The sequence below is a fragment of the Pelmatolapia mariae genome, linkage group LG14 (assembly GCF_036321145.2).
Source record: "Pelmatolapia mariae isolate MD_Pm_ZW linkage group LG14, Pm_UMD_F_2, whole genome shotgun sequence".
In the NCBI taxonomy this organism is placed as follows: Eukaryota; Metazoa; Chordata; class Actinopteri; order Cichliformes; family Cichlidae; genus Pelmatolapia; species Pelmatolapia mariae.
The window spans coordinates 16,516,754-16,543,197 of NC_086239.1; the positions used below are offsets into that span (position 1 = coordinate 16,516,754).

General features: G+C 40.0%; 1 protein-coding gene across 1 annotated transcript; it reads left to right on the forward strand.

The window, feature by feature from the left end:
• The first annotated feature begins 1,731 nt into the window (after window positions 1-1,731).
• On the forward strand, window positions 1,732-26,089 carry kcnj5 (potassium inwardly rectifying channel subfamily J member 5). The gene is made up of 4 exons (XM_063493523.1): window positions 1,732-1,954; window positions 12,114-12,193; window positions 14,316-15,189; window positions 23,961-26,089. Exons 2-4 carry the CDS (start codon window positions 12,131-12,133, stop codon window positions 24,344-24,346), a joined length of 1,323 nt encoding a protein of 440 aa, XP_063349593.1. The 5' UTR covers window positions 1,732-1,954; window positions 12,114-12,130; the 3' UTR covers window positions 24,347-26,089.
• The last annotated feature ends 355 nt before the right edge of the window (window positions 26,090-26,444 follow it).

Consider the following 26,444-nt stretch of genomic DNA (forward strand, 5'->3'; position numbering starts at 1 on the left):
TCCTGCAGTTCACCTTAGCAGGATAATACCATTTCATGCTTCTAATGGATTATTTATTACAGGAACAACAAAGAGCCTATTATACTGCTCACCCCTTAAGCATCACACAAATGGGTGTACAATATACACAGGTTTCCTCCAAGCACTTGTAATAGCAAAATGTGCCAGGAAGCTTTATTAATGTATGATGTGTGGTTAATGTGATATGTGTAAAGTCAACTGCAGGGATTTCTCCACAGCATGAAGTGGAGAAGTAATAAGGTGCAAGGGGGTTCAAGCTTTGATCAGTCGTGTAACCTCAGGAGGGGAAATAATTAAACATGCCCCAGATCTGAACAACTCGAAGCCACGCGGGGCTCATCCACACCCGGGATCGGCACAGCTGTTGCTGAAGGACCTGAATTATTACAATTAAAATCACCAACATTTCATTATCACCGTCGAGCTTAGCGCCGCTATCCCTGAGTACGGTCCAGAACTCATAACCCTCGGCCAAATCCCAAGTTCCTCATTATTGCAGCTTCGCTCATTGATGTCCCATAATCCGCTGTCATCGCTTCCCCAGTCGGTGAATCCTGGGAAAAAAAACAAGAGTCTATCCTGGTGACAGGAAGCGGTGGGTGGGGGGTGATGTGCAGAAAAAAAAGGGGGGGGGGGGGGCTGCAGAGTCATAAATATCCTCCCAAACTTAATGTAGGATGTATGAGAAGAGCCTTTCTGGTAATAGCTGCTTCTGTTGCTCCTCCCCTGCTTATCATCATCTCCTTATCTTTCTTTCTCTCTGCTCTCATTTTCATCTTTCCTCGTCTGTTAAGTGGAGAGCGCACATTCAGTTTTCTGTATGTCATGCTAATAACATCTCAGTGTCAAGCATCCACCTCTCTGCCCGCAGCCTAATGAGTATCATATTTTGTGTACATATTACCCTGGTAACAAAATTTGAAATATCATCAATGAATATCTACATGGATGTATTTGAATAAACTCCACACTGATCATTGCCCCATGAGCTCAGTGACCACCATGCAGTGATGTGACTGCATGAGACTATAGTTTCAGTTTGGTTTATACAGGCATCCTTTATTCTACGTTAGGTGCTAGTGTGTGACTTGAAAACTGAAATTCTAGGTCCAAAGGGTCCCTTTCACTCTTTTTAGCACCTCCTTCACCTCTGTCTCGTATGTTTTGGTTCTTTTTTCCCTTTTCAGCTCTTATTTGTCTTGCTCTGGCTATTTTTCATATGAGATCTCTTTTCACTGTTTCTACTTTTTTATGTCTCTCTCAACCCCTCAGGGTGTTTTTTCAACTGCAGTTCTAGAGCAATTGATTATACCACACTACTGTACATGACTGCTCTTTCCCTGTCTGCAGCCAAACACACACACACATACACCACCCTCATCTGACTTTGCCTCCCTCTCACTGTACTTGACTTTTCTGAGTCTATTTCTCTCTGCCTATGCAGCAGATAAAAAAGGAACCATGTGGTAGATGTATACACACACACACACACACACACACACACACACACACACACTGAAACTGATGCTCTGTGCAAACAGGCATAAACACATACACTCCAATAAAGGACAAATCCCGAGAGACGGAGAGTACAATCTCAGTCGAAGTGAGAAGACAGGAACAGGAAAAATAGACAGGAAAAAAAAACACATGCATATTAACATCCTTCCCATCTCCTATCGCATCCACTCTACCTCTAGCTCTCTCTCTCTCACTCCCTCTTTCCCTCACACACAAGCACAGACAGACCCCCCTCTCACACAGGAGTAGATAGAGAGTGGTGAAGAGCAGAAGGAGCTGGGTGGCAGGAGGGAGGCAGGAGGGCTGTTGTTTATTGAACAAAGCCAGGAAAGGAGCGTGCAGTCCTGGGGAGAAGAGCCGCTGTGAAATGCCTCGAAGGGAGCCCGCCAGCTACTCCTGCAGAGACCTGAAGGTAAGCCTCGTTCACCGCCGATGGAGGAGGGAAAAAAAAGCAGAGGAAGAGACAGGGAGAGGAAGGCAAAAGAGGAGAGGGGAGGTTTTTAAAGCCATTGATGCATGATACGACCGTGGCACCACGTCCAAGCTGTCTTCTCTCAGTTTGACTGCGAATGGCATAGCATGACAGCATTATTTGTTTGAGAATGGACAAATAAAAAAAAGTGCATTACTACAAGGAGAAATCCAAAACTGTGAGAATCCAATATCCAATATTTAGAAACAGCAAATGCAATGGCCGATAAAAACAGAAGATGTAAGCTAATTCAAGAGGAAGCGACCGGGAAAAGAAAAATGTTTACGGTACTTCAGCAATAACCTTTATCACCACATCTTGCACTCCCCCCCCCTTTACCCCCACCCCCAATCCTATGTCACTGCAGTGATATATAGATCATCACTATGCATCCCCTCATTGCAGGGGGCAGGATAATCAAAAAGGCATTGAATATCTCTGACGCAAGCAGAGAAAAGCCTGTCAACACTTCTACTGTTTGTGCCTATTTGGGCTCCGTGCTGTAGTTCTCTCAGTACAATGCAGGAGTTTTACAAGCGCAGCAGCGAACCTAAAGTGAACGTGCATCTGTGTGTTACTGTAAGCGTGACTGTGTGCGTGTGTGTGTAGAGGAGGGGGTCTCGCACGTCCGACATGCAGCGCAGCATGTTTGGGCTTTACATGTTTCTTTTTTTACATTCTATAAAAGTTGGAGATGAAGCAAAGGACACTGGGTCGTGATAGCTGGTGGCATGAATATTGCAGACTGCATCAAAAGTGTTAAGAGAAAATAATTCCTCTTTTCTGGCCTGGAGATTATACAGCTGCTCGCTTTAATGTCTCATGCACCCCACTTTTTTTCCCCAACCTCCCTTACTGTATGGCGGACTCTGTGGGAGACACATCTCAAGAGTTGCTGCTGTAAAACTTTGATGACATTGCAGCGGGCTTAATGGCCACATTAATTGATCTCTAAAGCTCCTGTCTGTCCTGGTATCGTCTCATCAAGGCACATCGGGAAGACGGTGTCAAGGCAATGTGCAGACTCGATCATGATTTTTTAATGTGGAGGAATACTAAAGCCGAAGCTGTCTATGCTCTGATCATTAACCACATTTTTACACATCACTCAAACTCAAACCCAGAAAAAGGGAAAGCCCGGGGTGATATCCTAATGCCGAAATTTGCAACAAAAACCTGCTTATTTGCCACACTCGACGTTACTTTTAATCACTGCAATTCACCGTGACCCTTCTCGCATCTGCTTGAACGGTGATTTGCTATTTCAAGGCTGCAAATGGAAAGTGTGAACTGCTGTGATGTAATGCTTTTTGATAGATAGGCCTTTGACCTTATAGGGCTATCATTGCAACTGTAATTCATGGCTGTGCACCTCATTCCCCCCTCCTACTAAGCCCATGTTCAGATCTCCCTAACAAGTGGACAAAACAGGGCAAAGGGCAGGAATAATGCTCAGCAGGATCTAAAGAGACTCTCAAAAGACAAGACAGTGTGAATAATTAATTGGATGTGTTTATTTTGTTAAGACTGTGTGTCTCAAGGGGATGGGGAGAAAACCACATCCGCGATTCTCTAATACCACAGTGGCACATTTGTGTCAAGAGATTAGCCAGCTGTGAAGATTTTGTCTGTCTTTCTTTTGCTTTTTGCATCTTTTCTTTTTTTCTTTTTTTTTAGTATTACACGCCCTGGAAAATGTGCATCCATCTCCGAGTGCAGCTCAGAATTACAGTATCTTTTTTTTTGATAGATCTACATAAAGATGCCTTATTTATGCAGCCCTCCTGAACTAGTTGCCATCTATAAATTCTCCTTCAGTTTTAGCTTGTGCTCTTGATAAACTACTGTCTATAATTCAAAGCCCCGCCACTCTGTGAGCTGTACATGCAAGCAATCTGATGCTTGTGTTACTTGCAAGAGCCAGATGTGCTGAATACAATTTCTTAAATAATCTAGTCTTTCCCTCAGGAAGATCAATCACTCTGTTTATGCCCTCGTAAATCTGCAACCAATGGAAATTGGTGCTTGTCCAATGTATGTTAAAGTGGCACCTACAATGCTTATGTAGCAGATTTATAGCATGGCACACTCTCTGCTTCTGCCACAACTTCACAGAGCGTGCGTTTTCTCTATAGTCTCGTCACACACAAAGTTGATAGAGTGCATGAGACTGCTGCTGCTGCTGCTCCAGCCTACACACAACACAAATAAACCTTCACCCTGTGTTTGGTAATGAGATGACTGCTTCAGGGATCACTGCTTTGTGTCATGGTTGTCTTTTTGTCCAGCACACCTATACTAACACAAAAAACATTAAAGCATGTCTACACTTCTACATATACCTAGGGTTACCCATCATGAATGGGAAAAAAACTGCTTTAGGGATCTTGTAGCTTGATGCAGTGTTGTTCTGTACGTGTGTAATTGCCAAGAAATCTTTTAAAAATTGTTGGTTGTTTCAGGACACTTTGCCCTGAACATCCCTCAGTGAGCTTTCCAGTAACATATGCTGTCCAGGTGGTGTGAGAGGATTAAAAACTAATGCTGCAAAGCTACCTCTTTAACAACAGGACTGTAAAATGTAATCTGTCACTGGCTACATTTTAAAAAATGTGAAAAATTGTCACATTTCCAGGTTAAATGGACATGTTCATGATGGGTCGCGCTCCTTTCTGTTAGCAGCAGGTTATTGCTTGCACTATACTTTATTTCGAACTTAGCCTTTCTGGCTTACTGAGCTATGTTAAGGGAGAATGCTTGCACTATGCACATGGCTGCCTTTGTCAGGCATTGCAGTCTGCGGGAGATGTGCATTGATGTCTCATATCCAGTGGATAACATTTCAGGCCAGGCCAGTTAGCTAAATCACACAAGGGCAATTGCATTGTGGGACATTTACATGGTGCATGTACTTGTAAATATCCGTCTTCAGACATGCTGGCAGAATTGGATGTTGTTTAGTCTGAAATGCACCAGTCTGCTATTTTGTTTGGCCAGTATAACAAATGCCCATGAATATCATTTGCAGACACAATGACAGCTTGACTAAATTCGATCCATATTGTGTAACCCCGTTTTTTTCCTTTCTCTTTTCGTAAGAACAATGCGCATTAATCAGCATCGTGATAAATACCGCTTTTTATACAGAAGAGCGCATACTGCTTGTGCACATACTTAATTTTGAGCACTCGAAAAAAAATTACAATAATAACGTCAAAAAGGATGAAAATGTAAATACACCTTGGCTCAGCTCTATTGGATCAGGGTGATTTTTATCAGGTTTTATGCATGGGATGTGAGCATCCATCACCAAGAGGAAGATGATGGATCCCCGTACATTTACCATTCATTAGCAGAGATGCAAGAGCAACGTGCTGCACGGTTAAGGCCTGTGGAGTGACACCATGTTCTTTTTTAATTTGACATCTTTTGAAAGAATGTTTTCAAGATTGCTCTGCTTTTTGCTTCGACACCAACTTGCTTCACATTTATGCAGATTGGACTCACTCACAGCATGTCATCTGCTGTCAGAAACAGAGGTTTGAGCTTTCCGCTGAAGGACACGTCAGCAAAAAACTGAGCAGAGACCTTGTTACTCTGCTGCTATACCCAACACACCAGAATAAGGTTTGGGTTTGTTTTGTTTTTTGTTTTTTAACATGCAACTGACAGACCCTAATCTCATTTCATTCTGACTTAGTATGTGCTGACTATGGAGAAGGAGCATCCTCAAAGGGACAAGCACGGGGACACAGTGAAGCATGTTATGAATTCTGATCCAGATCATGACCTTTGGCTCTTCCACCATTCTCCATGTGCTGCCCGGCTCTGCAGCCCCACCCCTACCATGCTTGTGGCCTCACTTCACCTCATCTTCCCCTCCTGTTCTGTCCTCTACAGTTAGATGAGGCAGAGGATTAATAAGCAACACGCAGTACACTAGGACTGATTTTGGATGCAGAGAATTTGTATCAGTGGGTCCAATTTATAGACTGCACAGAAGAAGTTAGGGGGTGTTAGGGAGCATATCCACCTCTCTGCCTCACACATCTCACTTCTGTTTCCATCACGTCTCTCACACTTCAGGCCAGCATGGTTGAAGAGGGTGCGATTTGGCTCCAGTAGGTGTTGGGTTTTAATCCCATCGACTCCCACTTCAGCAGCAATGCGAAATGGCCATCACTTTTTCTTTTGTAAAGGTGCTCATCTTAGTGGAAGACTGACATTTTTGGCTTTGGTGAATTTTTTGTAAAAACTGTACAGTAGTGAAAAGACTCAATCAAGGAAGGTGTGATGCAAAGGATGTGTGTGTGAGAGAGTGGGATGAATCATTAGGAAAATTATTTCTCCAGTGTGAATGGAATGTCTTGGTGCAGCAGTGTCACTCCAGAGAAGGTCATTCGAAGGAAGGGCACAACTGGATACACTCAGCTCACTATCGGGCATAATGGGAAAATGGTACATGGTAAGTTGGTAAGTTCGTGTGTGTGCGTGTATGTGTTTGCAGAGCCTGGAGACAAACTAGCTGGGGACATTTTTAGTCATTTGACCTGCCCGACCTCAAAGTGTCATAAGTGAGCAGAGATAGGGATGAAGCCATGTTATTTTATGGGCCAGTCTTAGCCTTGGATAATCATGACAGGTCCAGTAACCATGACTGAAGGGAGGAGTGGAGCGTGGACAGTCAAGCAAATACAAAGCTCTTGTGCTCCTGTAGAAAGACTCTACCAGTGCAGATATCTTTAACATGGAGGGACTGGTAAACCTAAATCTAGCTGACGTCTTAATGTCTTAAGATAATCCTAAAAACATCTTCACAAAATTAGCAACATCTGCCTTTCTTTTCTTTTTATTCAATTTTTTTCTTATTCTTCATCCTCAGCCTGTGTTTTTGTTTTTTTTCTCACTATCAGCACCATTTGTCTTTCTTTTCTTTTTATTCAATTTTTTTCTTATTCTTCATCCTCAGCCTGTGTTTTTGTTTTTTTTCTCACTATCAGCACCATTTGTCTTTCTTTTTTTTGATGAAACAACAGAAAACACTCATCCATGAGCTCAAAATCTATGGATGAGATCCCGCTAATAGTCCTGTTTTTACCGTTGAACTAAGGGATACTGCTGTGTTTGCTGCATATCTTGCTGCCATTTGTAACTCTGTCATGCTCAGCAGAAAGGTCAATGAGGAATGGTGAAATGAAGCACCACTGTCAGGTAAAAGTCTAGTGTGAAGTCACTAAAAATGCATGCTGTTTTATTTGTATTAAAAATACTGCAGATTTTATATTTTATTTTGGATCCTGAAAGTTATTCCTGACTGGGGCGAGCGTCAGCGTCAGCATTTCCAAAATAAGCACAATTGCAAAGCTTTCCGACAGGAAATAAGGAAAGCACAATCGATAATCTCCACATAATGTGAAATAAAGAAGAAATTGGGGGATTACTGAACCAAACAGTTGATCAAGTAAGAATTATAATTCAGGACTGGATCTGATTCAAGGGCTTTATTTGCATGTTGATGATTAGTATTGATACAAACCTCTCTTAGCTCAGTTACAAGCTCGCTCTTACTTCACAAAGCTGACAATACAAGTTTCTGAAGTTCAAGAAAATGTAGGAAATTAAATCACAAAGCAAGTGCTATTCAGTACCAGTCAGCCCCTGAGGGGAAATTATAGTGCTTGCTACAGGTTAGAAGGAGAACAAAGCACATTTTGCTGCGCTCTGTACGGATAATTGTTTATAGCACGCGGTGTCAGCAAATAAGGGAAATATATGTAGTGTAGATATCCCTTAGGAGGCAAGTTGCCTGGTTTACTAGTACCTCTTGGCTTTAAACACAATAGATGAGTGCTCTTGTTATCAGGACACAAACACAATTCAACCAAAGCATCCTGTCACTCTTCGGGTAACAAGATAAATGCTTGTTACCCTCTTAAAGCGCTGAGATAAAACACCCCAGCTGGTATCCATTTCGAACACTTCTCATTCGGGCTTGTTGAATCTGCAACTGCGAGCAGACACTGCAATTACAGCCTTTCTGAAAGCGCACACGGGTCTGGAGTTCACAAATCTCTGGGGAATCATGTTTAATTCATGGGAGAACCTAAAAAAAATGAGTCAGAAAGTGAGACCTTGCAACCCCTGCAATGTATTCAGCAAGTTATGCTGAAAGCTTTGTGCGCACCTCTGCTGTCTGTCTGTCTGTCTGTGTTTTCTCTGCTCAGATGCCTGTCACGTCACTCTGCCCTTTGCTTTGGACGATCATTGTCAACACTACATTCCTGTGTGGATCTGGTTTGTGACGTGGTCCTCTCACTTCCCCTGTGCTCGCTTTTGTATTCCCTCCCCTCGTTTGTCAGTGATCAAATAGAGTAACATCAAAGACAGATGGCAAAGAAATGTCAGGTGTTGTTAAGGTCAAGAACGAGCCACAAAGGTAATTTACTGTTCCTTTGCTTGGTTACTTTCAAGGCCCCGTGTATCCCTTGTTCTTTGAGCAAATTAAAAGTATCAGATTTTCAAATAACACCCAGGGGCTCTATAAATTAATTGCCTCTTTTGGGGCTCCAAAGGTGTAGTAAGATTGCTTCCAAAACTAGGGCTTTATCTGAAACCCCACACACACACCACTTCCCTCTAAAATTATAGTAGTGGCAGTAATTAAATCCCACATCATTCAGGAGACGTTCAAAGTGTTCCCTTTCTACTTTCCCTGTCACTTTGGACCTCACACAACAGATGTTTAAAAATACCTGTTTTGTCATACAACTCAACAGCAGAGGAAAAACTCTTTAAAACCGCATCACACTGCACTGGAGACTGTCACAGCACATCACCTACTGGCTTCAGTTGTGCTAAAAACAACCACAAAGATAATATGTATGCTCATTTTATATTGGAATGAATGTAAAGGGAAGGAAACAGCTGAAGGTGTTTATTTCTCAGCCACTAACTGATTAAGAGAATAATCATTAAATTTAATGGGCAGGATGATGAGTGAAAGCAGTGTTCGGGGTTTTTTGTTGTTGTTGTTTTGTTTTTTATCGAGAGAGCGGTGTGTGCGAGTGGGTACACGCAGTCACAAGAACTGGCAACGATGGCGATGAGGAGCCTGCTCTTTGGGAAAATGACATCATTAAAATAAAATGTGCAGCTGAGCCTCATCATCCAGGCAAATTGGTCAGCGTTGGGCACTGGGTCACCTCCCATGTGATGAGGTCAGCTAATCCCTTACTTAGGTCTTGTTTGGCAGGGTGGTTATAGTCAAATATTTAATATTTACTTCATGAGTCTGAACTGGAAATAAAATTAAGTGAGCACATCAGGGTTGTTCAGGTGCTGACTTTTGCCCTCACGTCCTCCGTTTGTGTGCATTATTTTGTGCATAAAATAATCTACAAATGATTTGCTTTGTCAAACCTAGTTTACAAGAAACTGAATTCATGGAAATGCTCAGCCTCACAGCTGATATCCTCAGTGTGGTTAGGTTTATGTAACAAATGCTCACATCCTGTCTTGTGATTCAGTCTTGACCTCAAGTGTTCCCTGCGCTGTGTATACCAAAACATAACCGTGAAAAAATATTCATGCTTGACTTGCTACATGCAGATAGTGCATTGCCAGTACAGTTATTGGTAAAACATGTAAACTACACTGTCAGCAAACATTTTGGCACGTTCAGTGCTCTAGTTTGGCAGTGTGCTGTGTTCATTAACTAGCAGTGTGCGGCCATGATGCTAGCTCTTTTTGGCGGTGATCAGGTACAGCAGTTTTCTGAGCTAAATACTAATAAATACATATGGCTGTGTTCTCACTGATTAAGGCTCAACTCAATGTCATTCAAGAAACCAGTTTGAGGTGACTGGAGTTTTGTGGCTCCAGAAGATGGGTACACTGTGGTCATAAAGGGATAACATGGTCAGCAACAATACTCAGATGGGCTGCATTACTTAACTGGTACAACTAGACGCATTTTCTAATGTAGCCTCATTTTGATGACATAATTGGGACCTGTGTGGTCTTCTGCTGCTGTAGTCAATCTGCTTCATGTTGTGCATTCAGAGACGCTCTTCTCCATAACTTAGTTGTAATGAGTGTTTGGTTTGTTTGTTTTTTTGCTTTGTTTTTCAGTTATTGTTGTCTCCCTGTCAGCATTTGGTCATTTTCCACTGACCTCTAATATCAGCAAGACATTTTCTGCCAGTGAACTGCCACTAACTGGATATTTTGTGTTTTACTGACCATTATAAAAACAAAAAGGCCAGGAAAAATGGGAAAAATCCTAGCAGGTCAGCAGCTGTCTCACATTCAGATTCACATAAATCACCTTTCTTCCTCATTTCTGACACAGTTTGAACTTTAGCTGAATGTCTTGGCCATGTCTGCATTCCTAAATACATTGAGCTGCTGTCTTGTGATTTGTTGGTTAGATATTTGGGTTAACAAGCAGTTAAACAGGGGTAAAAATAAAGACTTTTTGTGCCTTTATATTTTGAATGTCTTTTGTTGTCTTCAAAAATAAGCTTACTTTTGCTTCTACACAGCAAAGTCAAGCTGCCATAACAGTAATTTCTCCCCACAAGTACATCCCTGGAAATGCCTCCATAAAAAAAATCTTTATATAGACTTTTTAAAAAATATATTGCAACAATTACAACTGCAATGGCTTGACCTTTTTTAACCTTATAGCTTTCTGTGACGTCTTAATATACCATCTGGCAAACCCTGACATAATGACAAATTCATGCGATTTCAAAGCCATTCATCCATTTTCTGCTTATCTGGGTCCTGGTCTTGGAGAAGCAGTCTGAGCAGAGACACACCTTCTTTCTAAGCAGCCACTGGCTCCCAGGCCAGATGAGACATGAGCTCCTAAGTTTATCCTCTTCAGACAAAGTGTTTTGGGTGCTCAAAACACCTCGCCTTAAGAAGTGTCCAGGAAGCATGCTGTTGCCCAAACTGGCTCCTTTCAATGTGCCATCTCTATTTTGAGTACTTCCTGAATTACTGAGATCCAAGAGTGAACCTAGAAACCTTTTGAAGTTTGTTTTATTGACTCTGTTTTGTAAAAGAGTGCACTTTCATGGGCAATGTTATTCTTTCATTTTCTACGTATATGTTGTAGACGTGGTTTAATTCAGTTTTAATTAGATTTTATTTATATGGCGCCAAATCACAACAACAGTTGTCTCAAGGTACTTTATGTTGCAAGGTAAAGACCCTACAATAATACAGAGAAAACCATAAAGAAAGCACTTGGCAACAGCGGGAAGGAAAAACTACCTCTTAACAGGAAGAAACAAGGTTCAGTAAGGTGCAGCCATCTGCCATGACCAGTTGATTGTGAGGGAAGGGAGACAGGACATAAGACATGCTGTGAAGGAGAGCCAGCGATTAATAATAACTAATGATTAAATTCAGAATGGTGTAAAAACACAGTTAGTGAAAAAAAAAGAGTGAAGAAGAAACAGCAAATCAACACTCACTCAACTCACCTCTCATTCTCACCAGTCCACCTCTTAACTTCAAGCTGGACCCTCATCCCTCCTTTGAACCAGGCCTGAGATACTTTATTGGTGCAACAACTCCTTCCCAGTCTGGAACCTACCATTTTTTTTTTTAGCTTAAAACCATTGCCTCAGATCTGGAGGTGCTAAGGAAAACTGCCAGTGTAAGCTGGAGGTCAACAATCCACAAAAAGCAGAGTCGAGATCCTGTGAACACAAACCAGACAGCCTTAAACCACTGGCTGCTCCTACAAATCCTGTCTGCAAAAGTTATGACCAACATATTTTCCAAAGCACCCAAATCTTGCTACAGTTGCACACGGACCAAATCAGCTTCAGTAATGGATGCAACTAAATGCAATGTGTTCACGCAATACCTGTATCTGTAATGCAATACCTAGGGGTTGAAATGTAAAAAGCCTGAGATTGCACCTACAATGCAGTATGTACTCTTTCAGTAACATAGCTATGACCTTTTATTGTTTGTCGCATTGGTTTATTTTAATAAACAAATGCCCATTCTGGTACTTCAAATACCAGGGAAATATGTTTAGTATAACAAATCCCATGAAGCACTTTTTCATTTTCGACAGGTTAGCTCCAGCTGAGGATGGCAGGAGATTCCCGAGTCCTAATGGACCACAACATGGAGATAGGCGTCACCCCTGCACAGGTATTCGCACAGTACACACACTGTATTTTGCCCAATCTGTATTACTTTATATTTAAACAACTGGGAGAGACTAAATGTGAAATGCTAGAGAAACTATATGAGAGAGTGGAGGTGAGACCTCGTTTTTGGGAAAGCAGGGGTAGAAAAATAGATGAGAGATATATAGAGAGAAGATAAGAATGATTAGTATGGAAAGATCTGACATTGAAAACAAAGCAATTTGACATTTTCAAAAAAAATTATGGAAATGCTTAAGGTATATAGATCTTATCTACCCTATAAAGTAGATATGCTGTAGAATTATTGAATAGATAAAATAAGTACTATGGACATGAATTAAGGCTACCAAAGTGTAATTTTTTTAGTAGTTTAAATAATTGTTTAATTCAGTTTACCTGGCGGTGAAGATAATGACCAAAAAACAGCCATCCCAAATAACTAGTGGAGTTGTTATCCATCCTGAATTTCCAAGCTGATTGAAACTTATGCAGCTTACTCAACCTTGTCTGGCAAGGCTCAGTGAGAGAAAACCCCCAGTACTTACTAGTGCCAAACAGAGACAGCTAATGAATTTGTTTTAAGGGCCATCACCCCCAGGGACAGTATTGACTACAAAGGCTGGAGTTTGGGCAGCACTAGCTGTGATGTCTTCATCTATCACTCAATTAACCCAGCTCAAAGAGTGGAAATGAAAAGGCCTGTTTTGGCTGTCTTTCATTGAAAACCTCTGTAGTAGCATTTAACAACTCGAGAAAACAAGGCCATACGTCAAGTCACCTTGTCAGTAGAGAAGAAATGCTTAAAGCATTACCTTAAAAAGCGGTGTGCCGACTGCATTCTGCATGACTGTTTGATGCATTTTCCCTGACTATGGTCTGTAATAAGGAACCGCATTGACATTTAGTGAACGCACGGTCATCAAGCCACTAATTGCAATGCAGATCAATAAGAATAGTCTTTCAGTTTTTCTTTTTCGAAATGGTCCTTAAAAACGGATTACATTAAATCTATATCTAGAAAATCAATAGTATATAGATGTGACCTAGCACAGCTGCAGTTAAAAAGCAGCAGACACAGTAAAATTATTTGAAAATTAAAATAAAAATCCAGCAGGTTTTATTTTTCAGGCATTACAATCAAAGGCACCAAAAAGGACACTGTTTGTGGCTCACACTGTGCTGTTCTCCAACTAAACTACGATAATGATCATCCCTATGATGGATGTAACTTTCCTGTTGATGAACGTGTGGCTGTGGGGAGAAATGGTTTGCAGGTGTAAGATTAGCAGAAAGAGACACAATCGTTGTCTTGTCTTGACACAATCATTTCATGTACCAACTGAGATCTGACAGCGTCAGTGTCTCAATAAAGAGTCCTTGTGCTTTTCTGAAAGGTCCCTTAAAACATTGTCTTTGGTGTATGTTGGTATTTTATGTATTTATTTGTGTAAGAGGGAGGCCAAAAAAACATTTTTTTCCAAATCATGTTTGAATTTATAGCTACATTGTGAAGCATTGCCTTTTCTAACCATAAATAAACTCAACAAAATATGATATTATAATAATGCCTACAAGTGTAAGGTGATTCTTTAGTTATACATCAGTTTTTTCAGGGTCTTTTAAAGGGTCTTTTAAAGGATGGTGGTAGATCTGTTCTTATCCGAGGTTGCAAATGTTCCATAGAGTGCAAAAGAACACAAGGGACAGGGAGGAAGGCAGGGCACAGTTGTGGAGCCAGATTGCCTCGCTGGAGCTGGGCCAACATAGACAAAGGCTTGAGTGTCCTTGTGTTCTTGTTGTGTCCTTACTCTCTGTTTCTTTTTTGCCCTCTGTGTATACATAGACATCTACAAAGTGACTTTATAACGGCTCTTAATTTGATTTGCCTCGCTTATCTTCTCTCCCTCACCTCTAGTGTGGCTTAGCAAAACCTGATAGAAAATCCCATACTGCAGTAATAGTTAACACATACATCTTCCAGCACACTATACCTAACAAATTCTTCAGTGGGTAAAATCATTGTGGGTAAAATATTCCTCTTATTCTGTCTTTTCATGCCTAATTTCTTTGACTGTCTTTCTTTTCCTTACTTTGGAACTCTCTGTCTTTTTTCTTTCACATAGGTGAAGAAGCTTCCCAAACATTTGAGGGAGCCTCAGATCTCTACAGAGCGAACCCACCTGATAGCCGACCCAGTGAAGAAGCCACGTCAGCGATACGTGCAAAAGGATGGTAAATGCAACGTTCATCATGGAAACGTTCAAGAGACCTACCGTTACCTCAGTGACTTGTTCACTACGCTGGTGGACCTACGCTGGCGTCTTAGTTTCTTTATTTTCACACTGGTCTATGTAGTCAACTGGCTCTTCTTTGGGTTTCTTTGGTGGCTGATCGCACTCATCCGTGGGGATCTAGTGCATGGTGACGAGGAGGGCTGGACCCCCTGTGTGGAGAACCTTAATAGTTTTGTCTCAGCCTTCCTCTTCTCCATTGAAACGGAGACCACCATTGGGTATGGTTATCGTGTAATCACCGAAAAATGCCCTGAAGGTATTATACTACTTTTGGTGCAGGCCATCTTGGGTTCCATTGTCAATGCCATGATGGTGGGCTGCATGTTTGTTAAGATTTCACAGCCAAAGAACCGTGCTGAGACCCTCATGTTCTCACACAACGCTGTCATATCGGTGCGAGATAACAAGATGTGCCTGATGTTTCGGGTGGGCGACCTGAGGAACTCTCACATTGTGGAGGCATCGATTCGAGCAAAGCTGATCCGCTCACAGCAGACCAAAGAGGGGGAGTTCATCCCGCTCAACCAGACTGACATCAACATTGGCTTTGACACAGGGGATGACCGGCTGTTCTTGGTCTCACCACTCATCATCTCTCATGAAATAAATGAGAAGAGCCCCTTCTGGGAAATGTCCCTGGCGCAAATGGAAAAGGAGGAGTTCGAGATTGTGGTTATTCTTGAGGGAATGGTGGAGGCCACAGGTATGAAGGGGGTAAGATTATCAGGAAGGGGTAAAGAAAGTATGGGAGGGCATACAAATGAGGATAAATCAAAAAAAAAGAGATGAGGAAATGTTGCAAGCAGTGAGCTAGGATGGATAAATGGATGGAGAGGCGAAAGAGGTTTGCCTGGAAGAATATATTGTAGAAAGGTGAGCCTGCCAGTAAGCGCTGCTGATTGGAAATGGTGTAATTGACGGAAAGACAGAGATACTAAGTAAAACCTAATAATAATGCATGAAAGATCTTTCCTATTCTATATGGGTCAGTTTAGAGTCAATAAATTGTTTGAAATGTATATTTTCTTAATTCCACAACAGTTGTTGACTGTTCTTTTATTTAATCTATAACTGCAAAACTAAATATTTCTTCCTTCAACCGAGGCAGACAAATAAACTCTAAAACCTCTTTACAAATGTTTATCTGTACCGGCATCTCTACTGTTGCTACTTCAAAGTTTTGCCTTTGATACTGTTTATTTTCAATTCAATGAAGCGTACCTACCTGCAATGATGGCGTGTGTTTTTGGTAAAAACCAAGCAGTCCTGAAAAGTGCTGCAGGCTGGTTACATTAATGGGGCAGAGATGATCAGGTGTTTCTGTAAAGTTCCAGAAAGCTTGTATTTCCCAGCTTAAAACTGCAGTCAAGGCCACAAGTTCAACACAAGAAAAAAAATATGAAAGATTATGATGTCCATGTGCCACTGAAGGGATTTGCAAAAACACGGCCCATAGATAGCTGTTCATTTGTCAGTCTAATTTGTTCCTGTGGCTTTGGCTAAATCAAGTATTGTTTATATGCCTAACCTGCATTTTTTAATGGCCTTTGTTGAAGGACTAATTACAATATACTCATTTTAAATTCATTGAATAATACATGCTACTAATTTACTTTATTGGATCGCATCATACTTCACATAAGTAAAGGAGACACACAGTGATTAGCGGTCTGATGATGCCACAGTTGGCTTTTTGAAAATTCTAACAAACCATCAAATGACCTAATATGACCAGACACAGCTTTGCATTCGTGTGAACATTTCTGCTCTATTTCATCTTGTTTATTTATTTATTTCCTTTTTCCTGCAAAGCACCAGCAGTCATCCCACTTCCTGCTCACACTGCTTGATACTTGACTCAGGCATTAAATCACCTTTCGCTTCACCGGCAGAGACCATGGCATCATGCAGGGGTTATGCCGTCACTGTCCTTGACCGCTAGGCAACAAACTAATCTGACCATCCACCAGCCCTCCCCCACTTCCTTTTTTGTATGTGAGACTTTCATTCTGTGCGTGAGAAAGAACACAGTGACAGAAAGAAAGCTACCTCAGGCCCAGGCTTTACGTGTCGTTAGGAAAATAAAAAGTCATTAATAAACAAAATATCCTGCGTACGACCTCACGTGGATGTCGTCACATATATTTTGGAAGCGATACATACGTGGGTGGTGAAACTGGCTTCATGCTCTCGCAGCCATTACTTGTTAGCTGTGTAGCCTGTGGTGTGCAGCATAATGGTGAGTCAGGCTCTGGAAATCACTTACAAGAGGCGCTTCCACATTATTTGTTTAAAAAAAAAAAAGCAAAACACAAACAAGACATATTAAACCACATTTTGCTTTTCAAGTGTAATTGCACTAACAAAGGCGGCTCTCTGAAATAAAAGCAGCTTATGAGTAAAATGATGCAATCATGTTCACACTTTTTATTCCAAATTTAAATTGGAGTTTAAAATAAAGTTTAAACTGAATGAGATTCTTACACAAGCCTGTACTTTGGATCATCTTTCACTTTAGCTGATGCAACAAAAGCTATAAATTTCATATTTAATTGAAAGCAAGGAATGGTTTTACCTTAATAAAAACAAACAAAAAATAGGCCACCCCTGCTTCCCTCACTCCCTTTTCTATAAAGCAAGTCTTAATGGGAATTACTTTTAATAAAATAATAAAACCTTTTTTTAACAGTTTTATGACACCTATTTGAAAATTCCAAAGTGGTAAGGTGTTGATTTTTCCTAAGGTGTTGAAAATTTCCTACATATCCATAGATCTAGATACTAACGAGCCCGTTAAATGCTATATAAGTGATAAGTGCTTATAGAGAAGTCCAGCACAACAGGCTAGTCTTTCTCCCACATAAAATGAGGTCACCGCACCAGATATTTTGCTGGAAAGAGCACAGATCCAAACTTCCCTGGTCAACAGCACAAACACCTCTGCCCTGTTGTAAAGGGGGGGACAATGAGGTACAATCAAGTTTTCATGAAAGTACGCCATATGTAGGCAAATAACATTGCCGTGCAGTCAGCTATGAGAAGAGCACACAGAGACTGTGTGCAAAGTGCAAATAAATGATTCAGTCTTCTTTCATTAATTGGCATGCAGACTCAAACATGCAATCCATATTGTATTAACTCAATTAACAAATATCCATCCATCTTTCTCAAAATAGCCATACCCGACATGAGAATACTGGTGCCTTGGTTTGAGCTTTTATGGTGCAACACAGCATGAGAGAGAAGTCATTCAATGATTGCAAACAGCAATTTGCTGACCCTCCTTTACAGTGGAGGTTTTAGTTATCTTCCTAACAATAATTATGATGTAAAATTCGTCTTTTTTTTTTCTTTTTCTTTTTTACAAGATTTTGTGGTGTGACAAACAGGACGCTTTTGATCTCTTGACTGATTTTAGGAAAGTATCCCTTTACAAAGTTGCACTTTTGAAGAAGGTCTCTTCTCAATTACATCACAGCTGCTCGCAGATAGAGTCCAGTGCAATCCAATAATCCATTTTGGAGGGTGGCTTCTTTAATGAGAATCAAAACATTGGAATGAATCCTGTGGCCAAGAATTATGGAAATGTGGGGCAACATTTATCAAAACATGGGAGCAAATTGTATTACATGTGCATGCACTACTTTTTATGCACTCAATTTAGTAAAGTGTGCCTTGCTTGTAATTTTTTCATTGGCTGCACTCGGGCTGTGACTTTGAGTCAGACTCTAGATTTAACATGTACGGTCACGGTAAAAAGAAAGTACACCCTCTTTAAATTCTAAAGTTTTACATATTGGGACATGATAAGAAATAATAACAGTGCCTTAGATGAACTGCAAAGCAGGAAATATATATTACACTGTGTAAATATTTATTCAAACAAAAAAATGGCAAAAATTCTGAAACGCTTTTATATAAAAGGTACACCCTTGATGTTTCCGTATAAACTCAGAGAATAAGTAGCAGCTAGATGCTCCTAATTAAATGCACTTGATAAAGTGATCATCAGCAAGTGTGGCCACTTCTAAAAGGTAGAGTTTTAGGTATTTGTCAGGTCTGAAACACTCAGGTTAAAACAATGTTAGGAGGAAATACATTCAATTGAGTTAGATTTTCCTTATATAGCACCAAATTAAAACAACAGTGGCCTCAAGGTGATTCAGATTGTAAGGTAATGGCCCTGCGACAATACAGCAATGATCCTAAATCTAGTCAATTTGGCATAAAGTCGATCATCTCCTGTGAGAAAGATCATTCACAAGTGGAAAGCATTCAAGACAGCTGCCAATCTTCCCAAGAGTAGATATCCCAAGAAATTCATTCCAAGGTCAGATTGTGCAAGGCTCAAAGAAACTGAAAAAAGAAGAGCAAGCTGTTTCGCTATAATGCATAGCACCATGTTGGTAAAAACCAAACACAACATATCCACACGTACACCTTATACCAACTGTAATGCATGGTGGTGGAGGGCTAATGATATGGGCTTGTTTTGCATTCATAGTCCCTGAGCACCTTGCAGTCATTGAGTAGACCATGAACTGTACTGCATACTGAAATATTTTAGAGGTAAATGTGAGTCAGTCTGTCCTACAGTGAAAGCTTGCCCCAAACTGAGTGATGCAACAGGACAATGAACCCAAGTAGACAGAATCAAACAGAATGGCTGAAAAAGAAAAGACCTAAACCTGACTGAAATCCTGTGGCAGGAACTTAAGAAAGCTGAGCATAAATGCAGGCCCACAAACCCTGATGAACTGATACACCTTTATAAAGAAGAGTGGGTCAAAAAAGGGTCAAAAAAGTCATACAGCATCTTCATTCATAAAACACTCACTGCGGTACTTTAAAACAATAAAACCAAGGTTTGTTGTCAGCAACATACAGCAGATGCAGTTTTGATGGTTTATATTAGGAAACTAACACTGTACGTGACCATGCTTCATTCTATTTAGTACTTGCTGTGATGGAGGCCCAGTCATATACACTATGTTGCTAACAACAAACTTTGCTGTCATTATGAGAAGTGTTTCTAAACTGAACTGAACATAGTGTGTTTGTCCCCTGTGTCCTTCACAATATTTATATATAAAATAAACCCTGTTTTATGCCAGTTCTCAGAATACAGAAAGAATATTGCATCATCATCATTGTTGCTTGTGAAAACAACGGTGTCTGCACTGTTGTTTTTTGTTTTATACTTTCCAAGAAAATTCATAAAACCGATATCTGCAGCAGGACCCAAAAATATGATTTCAAAATGGTGAAAAGAGAGACAAATGAAAAGAAAAAAAGTGAATATGACTGTAGGCTGCCAGAATTAATATAAAGCAAATAATCTTTTCAAACACTGAGATGGGGTCATTAAAGTTTAATACAAACAATAACTAAGCTTAGAAGGACATTTCAGGAGTCATTACTTATTTATTTTTTTATTTAGTTAGTTGGTTAGTTTTCATTGTTTATGTTTATTTATTTGTTTGTTTGGTCATCATTTGTGATTCTTTGATAGAGGCTGATTCTTGATTTACAATACAAAGCCTGCAGCCTATGTATCAGCAGTTTAGCTCATTAGAGCATGTTTAATAGCAGATTTTCAGATTGAAGAAGGATGGTCGATTGTCGCGAGGTTTTTACCTCGGTCCACAAAAAAAAAGCAGAAAAAAAGTCACAAGATAAGCCCTCAGCATCTTTGTTCATCAGAGGACACGTGTGTACTGACAGGAACCCTTGAGGGCAAAAACAAAAGAGACAAGACATATGGTCAAGTTACAACCTTCAACTTGACCTTTGCAATTTAACTTTTTTGATGATAATGTTTATATGGTTTATCCGTTAGCAAGATTACTACAACTATTTGCACGATGGACACATTGGTAGTAAACAAACTCACCTAGAAGAGACTAACACATTATGTGTCAATGATGTTCTAGGCTCTATCATTGTCACTTACTGTAAGGATATGTCAAGTTCAACAAATCATTTCCACCTGGATTTCAAGTCATGGTATACTCACAGGTCATGATCTTTTTCCATGACGGCAGTTTTCCATGGTAGCCTTTTTCCTTTGGAAAAGAATCTGTTCCATTTTCCAGCAGGCATGATACCATGAGACTTAAAGTTGCACCTCCAAATGGAAACCAATTAAATATATGGTTTCCATTTGGAAAATTCTTTTTCTTAAATTCACCCTGATTACTACATTTGTGTGGCATTGTTTTGGAGGAAATGTACTCGTTGCACTCACTGTATGGATGAAACAAATCTGAAACAAATCTGAGTCCTCTTTACAAGCTGTGGAAATCTCCAGATACTGCTTCTGCAGAAGTAACCAAATTATCCTAAAAGAAACATCAGTTGTTTTTTTTACTGTATATTTATAATGTATCACAATGAAATTTACAGTAACAATCTACACATGGCTATCAGGAGGGTCTTTGTTTATTAAAATGGCTAATAAACAAGGGGGGGCGGGAGTACTGTCTGATCACAACAATAGGGACTAAATTAATTCATTAGCAAAATACTGTAATTATATCTGTGAGGTCTCTATCTTCCACAAGGCCAATATAAAGTCAAATATTGTTTTGTGACAGTTATGACAAAGCCTGTGCACCACTACATGCCAACAGGAGAAGGTACTAAAGATCTTCATTCAACAGCTTAATGGATTTAGAGTAATAAACTAGGGCTTTAAAACAAACACATCAAATACTATTTCAACAACCTTAAAATACACTATAGAATCTCTTGTCATTAGGAACTGAAAGATGCTATATTTCACAAGTTAAATGTGGAAAGTAGGCCACTCATATCCAGAGGGAAAGCTGAAGAAAATGTGCAAAAGCCTCTCCTCTCACACTAGATACCATATCAGTTTCATCCCATGCTTGATGTTTTTGGAGATGTTACATACATACAGATTATTTATTTCAAAGGTTATCGGTGGAAAGTCAGATGTTTGCAGTTTAAAGTGATATACAGCTACATATCGAGCGTGTGAATGATTGCTCCAGCTTGGAAAGTTGTGGCAGTGATTATTTTGTGGCTATTTTAAAAGCTGTAAGTCTTATTAGCTAATTGTCACAGACTTTTCAAAGCTGCTGATATAAAAACAGACAGAATACTGAGAAATGGGGAAACTTACTTTGCTGTCAGAAGTTTATATGCACTCACTGTGGGCACGAATGCCATGGTAATTTGGGGTTTTACTGATTTCTTTGAACTGTTCTTTTTTCCTGGGTGGAATGATTGTACAGCACACATCTTTATTGAAAAACAAATTGCGTGGACAGGTTTCCATACAATTTGGAATTCTCTGTTCCATGCAAGGACAAAAGCACATCTATACAGACTCAAATCTATACAAACACTTGAAGGTTATATAATGCCTTTTAACTTGATAAGCCTAAGGCATATTGAGTAAACAACTGCAGATTCCAAGAGCAGCATTTCAAACAAATCTATGTAAGTATAAGTTATTTGGGTATGGCACCCCTTTGCCAAGACGTAAAAGAAGAGCCAAACTGTCACAGAGAAATGGTTAGGATGTTCATAATAAACCCAGGAACCATTAAGTCTCAAGTCTGCCATGAACTGGAAACTGCTAGAACATCAGTGTCACTATCCACACTCAATTTATTTTTCTAAAGCCCTGACCTCAACCACATGAACATATGTAGACTTTGCTTAAAAGCCAGGTATGTGCCAGGAAAACTAAAGAATTAAGTAATCTCTAATAATTCTGCAAAGAATTAGGCTGAAAAGATCCAGCCAGAAATATGCAAAAAGCTCATGTCCAGTTAAAGTGCAACAATATTTGGACATTTAGCCAAATATTAGTTTGGTTCCCTGTAGGAACAATTTTGTCCCTGTGTGGATTAGAGAAAATTCACACTTGTGCACCTAATGTTTGTATTGTAAAGTCATTAAAGATGTATGCTGTTCAAATTCCACCCAGGAAAAAGAAAAGTTCGAAGAAATCAATAAAAGCCCAAGATTAGCAAGACATTTATGCCCATGATGAATATATGTAAGCCTCTGAGCCCAACTTTATACGATTAAATATTGAAATGCTCCATTTTAAAATTGCTTTAAAGTTATCAGTGAGGAGGTATGGTGGAATACTGTTTTATTATTGGTTTCCGATGCTATTTAGCTTTAGGTCATATTTAATTTATTAACAAGAACGCATTAACTGCACCGCTAACTTTCTGCAGCTCACATTTTTAAGGCTATTTCACACCAGCTACCTACACTGGAGGAAAAACACAGTTATAACTAATGACAACGATAGCAAGAGTTCGACTTAGGTTAGCCAGTTTTCTCAGGCCTACAAATGATATGTAAACATGAGCAGACATTTGCACTTGTCATAAAAGAAAACACACAAAGGGACTTTTACAGTTGCACTGCTCCAGTAGCTGTGCCACACATCCACCATGTATAATAACAAGACCATGGATCTAGCTCATCAAAAAAGAATGCTATTTAGTTGGAGATTAAGTATCGGAATTTCACGAGCCGGACCACGCCTCCATACGCGCTCCTTCTGGTTCTCATCTATATAGGTTCCCCCAGTCCTACAAGCTGTTCAATCTTGTTTACGTGCCCCACCGTCCCTCCCCTTTTCAATTCTTCCTCTTCAGTCCCCTTCGAGGCCTTCCCCAAACCACAGCTCAATTCATGTCCAAGCCATTCACCTTTACCTACTAAAACGCTGTCAAACATAAAATGTCAATGTCAATGGCAAAATGTTTGACAGCGTGAAACATTTTGCTAGTGAAATGTTATTTATATATTGTTAGTGTTACCAGTTACACTGGTACTTTTGCAAGCAGAAATGCTGTTATAAAATATATTGTGAATGCTGCCTCCCAAGTCTTATACTTACACCAAGCTATTACTATTCCTATTTGAGTAACACACCTGTGTTAAGCCACAGTGTTAAACCATATTTTAATGCTTTACTGAGCAAAAGCTACAAACATGCAGTTAAGATGTGCCTTTATCATTTAAATTAATCAATGCGTAGTTGTTTTGCCTTTTGACTATCAAAGCATGTGCACACACAAGATTGGCATGTGACGTGTACTATTTTTATTCAGATTTGCTTACTATTAAAACACAACTAATGGAATATATACAGTCTTTTTTATGTGTAAACTCAACAAACTAGCCAAATACTTCAGTGTTTAAAAAAATACTCTAGTTATATGATTGGAGACTGATGATAGGAGTGTAGAGAAAACAGTATGCACGTCTTTGCTGTTCTTTTGTAACCATGAATAATTAACTGATGCTCTTTCTCCCTATGCCTCTTTCTATCTCATTGTGTGCTTACCTATCCACTCTGGTTGTGTGTGCTTGGCTCTCTGGTTTCTCATGTATGGACCCCTCGGACTGTCGTGTGTGCTCTTTCATTTTGTGTGAATGTTTGTGTGTGTACATACACCTGTCTTTACCTTTTGGCAGGGATGACGTGTCAGGCAAGAAGTTCGTACCTGGACACTGAGGTCCTGTGGGGTTACCGCTTCACTCCAGTGCTATCCTTGGAGAAGGGCTTCTACGAGGTAGATTACAATAACTTCCACGATGTCTATGAGACCAACACACCCACCTGCAGCGCCAAGGAGATGGCGGCTAAACTTCGCGAGGAGCCGTTATTGCCACAGCTTTCCCTCCTCAGCCCTGAACCCAAAATGCATACTTTTGACCCCTTAAACCGACTGTCACAGCAGGATCCACTGAGCCAAGATGAGGAGATTGAAGAGAGGGTTTCAGGGGGTGACAGAGGGGAGACCAATGGCTCAGCCGCTGCTTTAGAGGAGCTTCCACTTGCTGACAGACTGTCTGACTGACGGGTTTGACAGCTAAAAGCCCAGAAAACTATGGATAAAGACATATGACATTATAAGGTTTCATTTGGTCAATGGCCGGCTTGGTCCATTGCAGCACTCAGAGATAAAAGACATTTCTCCAGCCACCAACTCATGCAATATTCCTCTACTAGAGTGTCAATCTATAGTATAGATTGGTTTTGTAGACAAATAGTCCACATACAGAGAAACACATGTACAGTATCTATATCTACACTTACAGGTGGGGGGGTTCAGATTGTGTTTTTATATACAATAATGACCACTTACTGCTATAACTCTGAAAGTTCAAGTTGTATAATGTAAACTTGAGCGGAAACTGGTAGCCATGACAGCTTACCATGGGCTTATTATGAATCCAGTATTCTCATTTTAGAGTGTGTTAATTCAGCTTCGTTAAAACATAATCTCATAACTCAGCTCGTGTGTCTGACAGCAGCTTCTGTGTGGTAATGGAACCTTGTTATCTGCAATTTTTGATTTAATATAGGCGATTATTATCCTTTCTCTGTCACTGTTGTTCTTCTGCGTCAGAAATCTCACTCACCTAGAAGGAAAGAGTCTTCAAGTATGCACAAACAAATAAGAACATTATGAAGGCAATGTGTGCCGGCAACCACAATCCAGTGTTATTTTCTTTGATCGCACTTTTCCTCACGTTTGTGCTGTCTCTCGTTATAGGTGTCTAATTCTGTCCTCGACACACTGGGAGCCTTGACCCAAAACAAACCAGCTAGTACCTCATTTTCTACTCATTTTCAGGTTTTTAAACTAAGAATAACAACAAGGCAAATGCTGGCAAAACTGCATAAATGTGCTACGGTATGGTTGGTTAAAGATTTAATTCCCCTGCCCACTGCAGCAAATGAAGCTTTCATTTCAAGCCCCTGGTACATAAAGCACAATTTCTTTATAAAGGGGACTCCACACTGACCTACCCTACCCTCCCACCTAGCCACCGCCACTGGCTAATGCATGTCAGTTCTAGTTAAAACTAACATCCAGATATAGCTTTCAACACTTATATGTAATGTTCAAGCTCAAATCCTATTTGAAATGCTCTTGATTTTTATATATGACAATTTCAAGTGTTCCTCAAGCAAAATGTAATATTCCATGTATCCTTTTTATGTTTTTTTTTTGTTTGTTTTAAAAGCTTACAGATAATCAACCTTGATATTTTCAGCTGCATTAAAGCTAAATATACTAAAGATATAAACAGGATGTCTTATTTCGTGACTTTAGCATCTGGCTAAGTTATCGCTTTTCCCCCTTTGAAGGTCACACTCAGCTTTTGCCTTATAATCTGGCATGTTTTTAGTGAGCACACACATTCAGTCTGCAAATTCACCACCATCACACAAGCCCTAGATGTTTCACATTATATACTTTATGGTCCTTTAAATTTTAAACTATGAGAGCCATTTCCTACAATATCACTTTAGACTTGTCCTTGAAGGTCACTTGAGCTTGCATGGATGAGGTAACAGGAAAAACAGGGTATTTTCTAGTCATCCAAATTATACATTAATTAATTCTACATTCAGTCTACAGTATACTGTCACATGATGTGCAATTTTAAAATCATCAAAAGAAACCCCCCCATTTTTTGGGTAATTTCTTTTATTTAATTTGATGCCTTTTTTAAAAATGATTTTCACTATGACATTTTGGCACCTTAGTATATTTGTCATTCGAGTGAGGTCATTTTTTTCATTCCTTGAATGTCATCTGTTTTCTGTGTGTTCTTGTGGGAATAAACATAATATGGCCAAAAGAACAACATGTTCCTTTTAGATAATCTGCACATGCACGAACGAGTGTATGGGAGTCTATGAATGTGTAGGAATTTCGCATATGACGTTGCGACTGAGGATTTAAAAGTACCTTGATGTGGAGTGACACTGCACTCTATCAGCTGCTGTGTGATAAAATGACACATTTAACTCAAGTGGCTCTGGGTGAAACAACTGCGCCTCGTGCACATGCTACCTGAAAACTGGATTAGCTGTGCATCAAATCATGAGAAGGGAACTTTAGCAACCAGCAATTATGAGTGCAGAACAATCTCGTCTTGCAC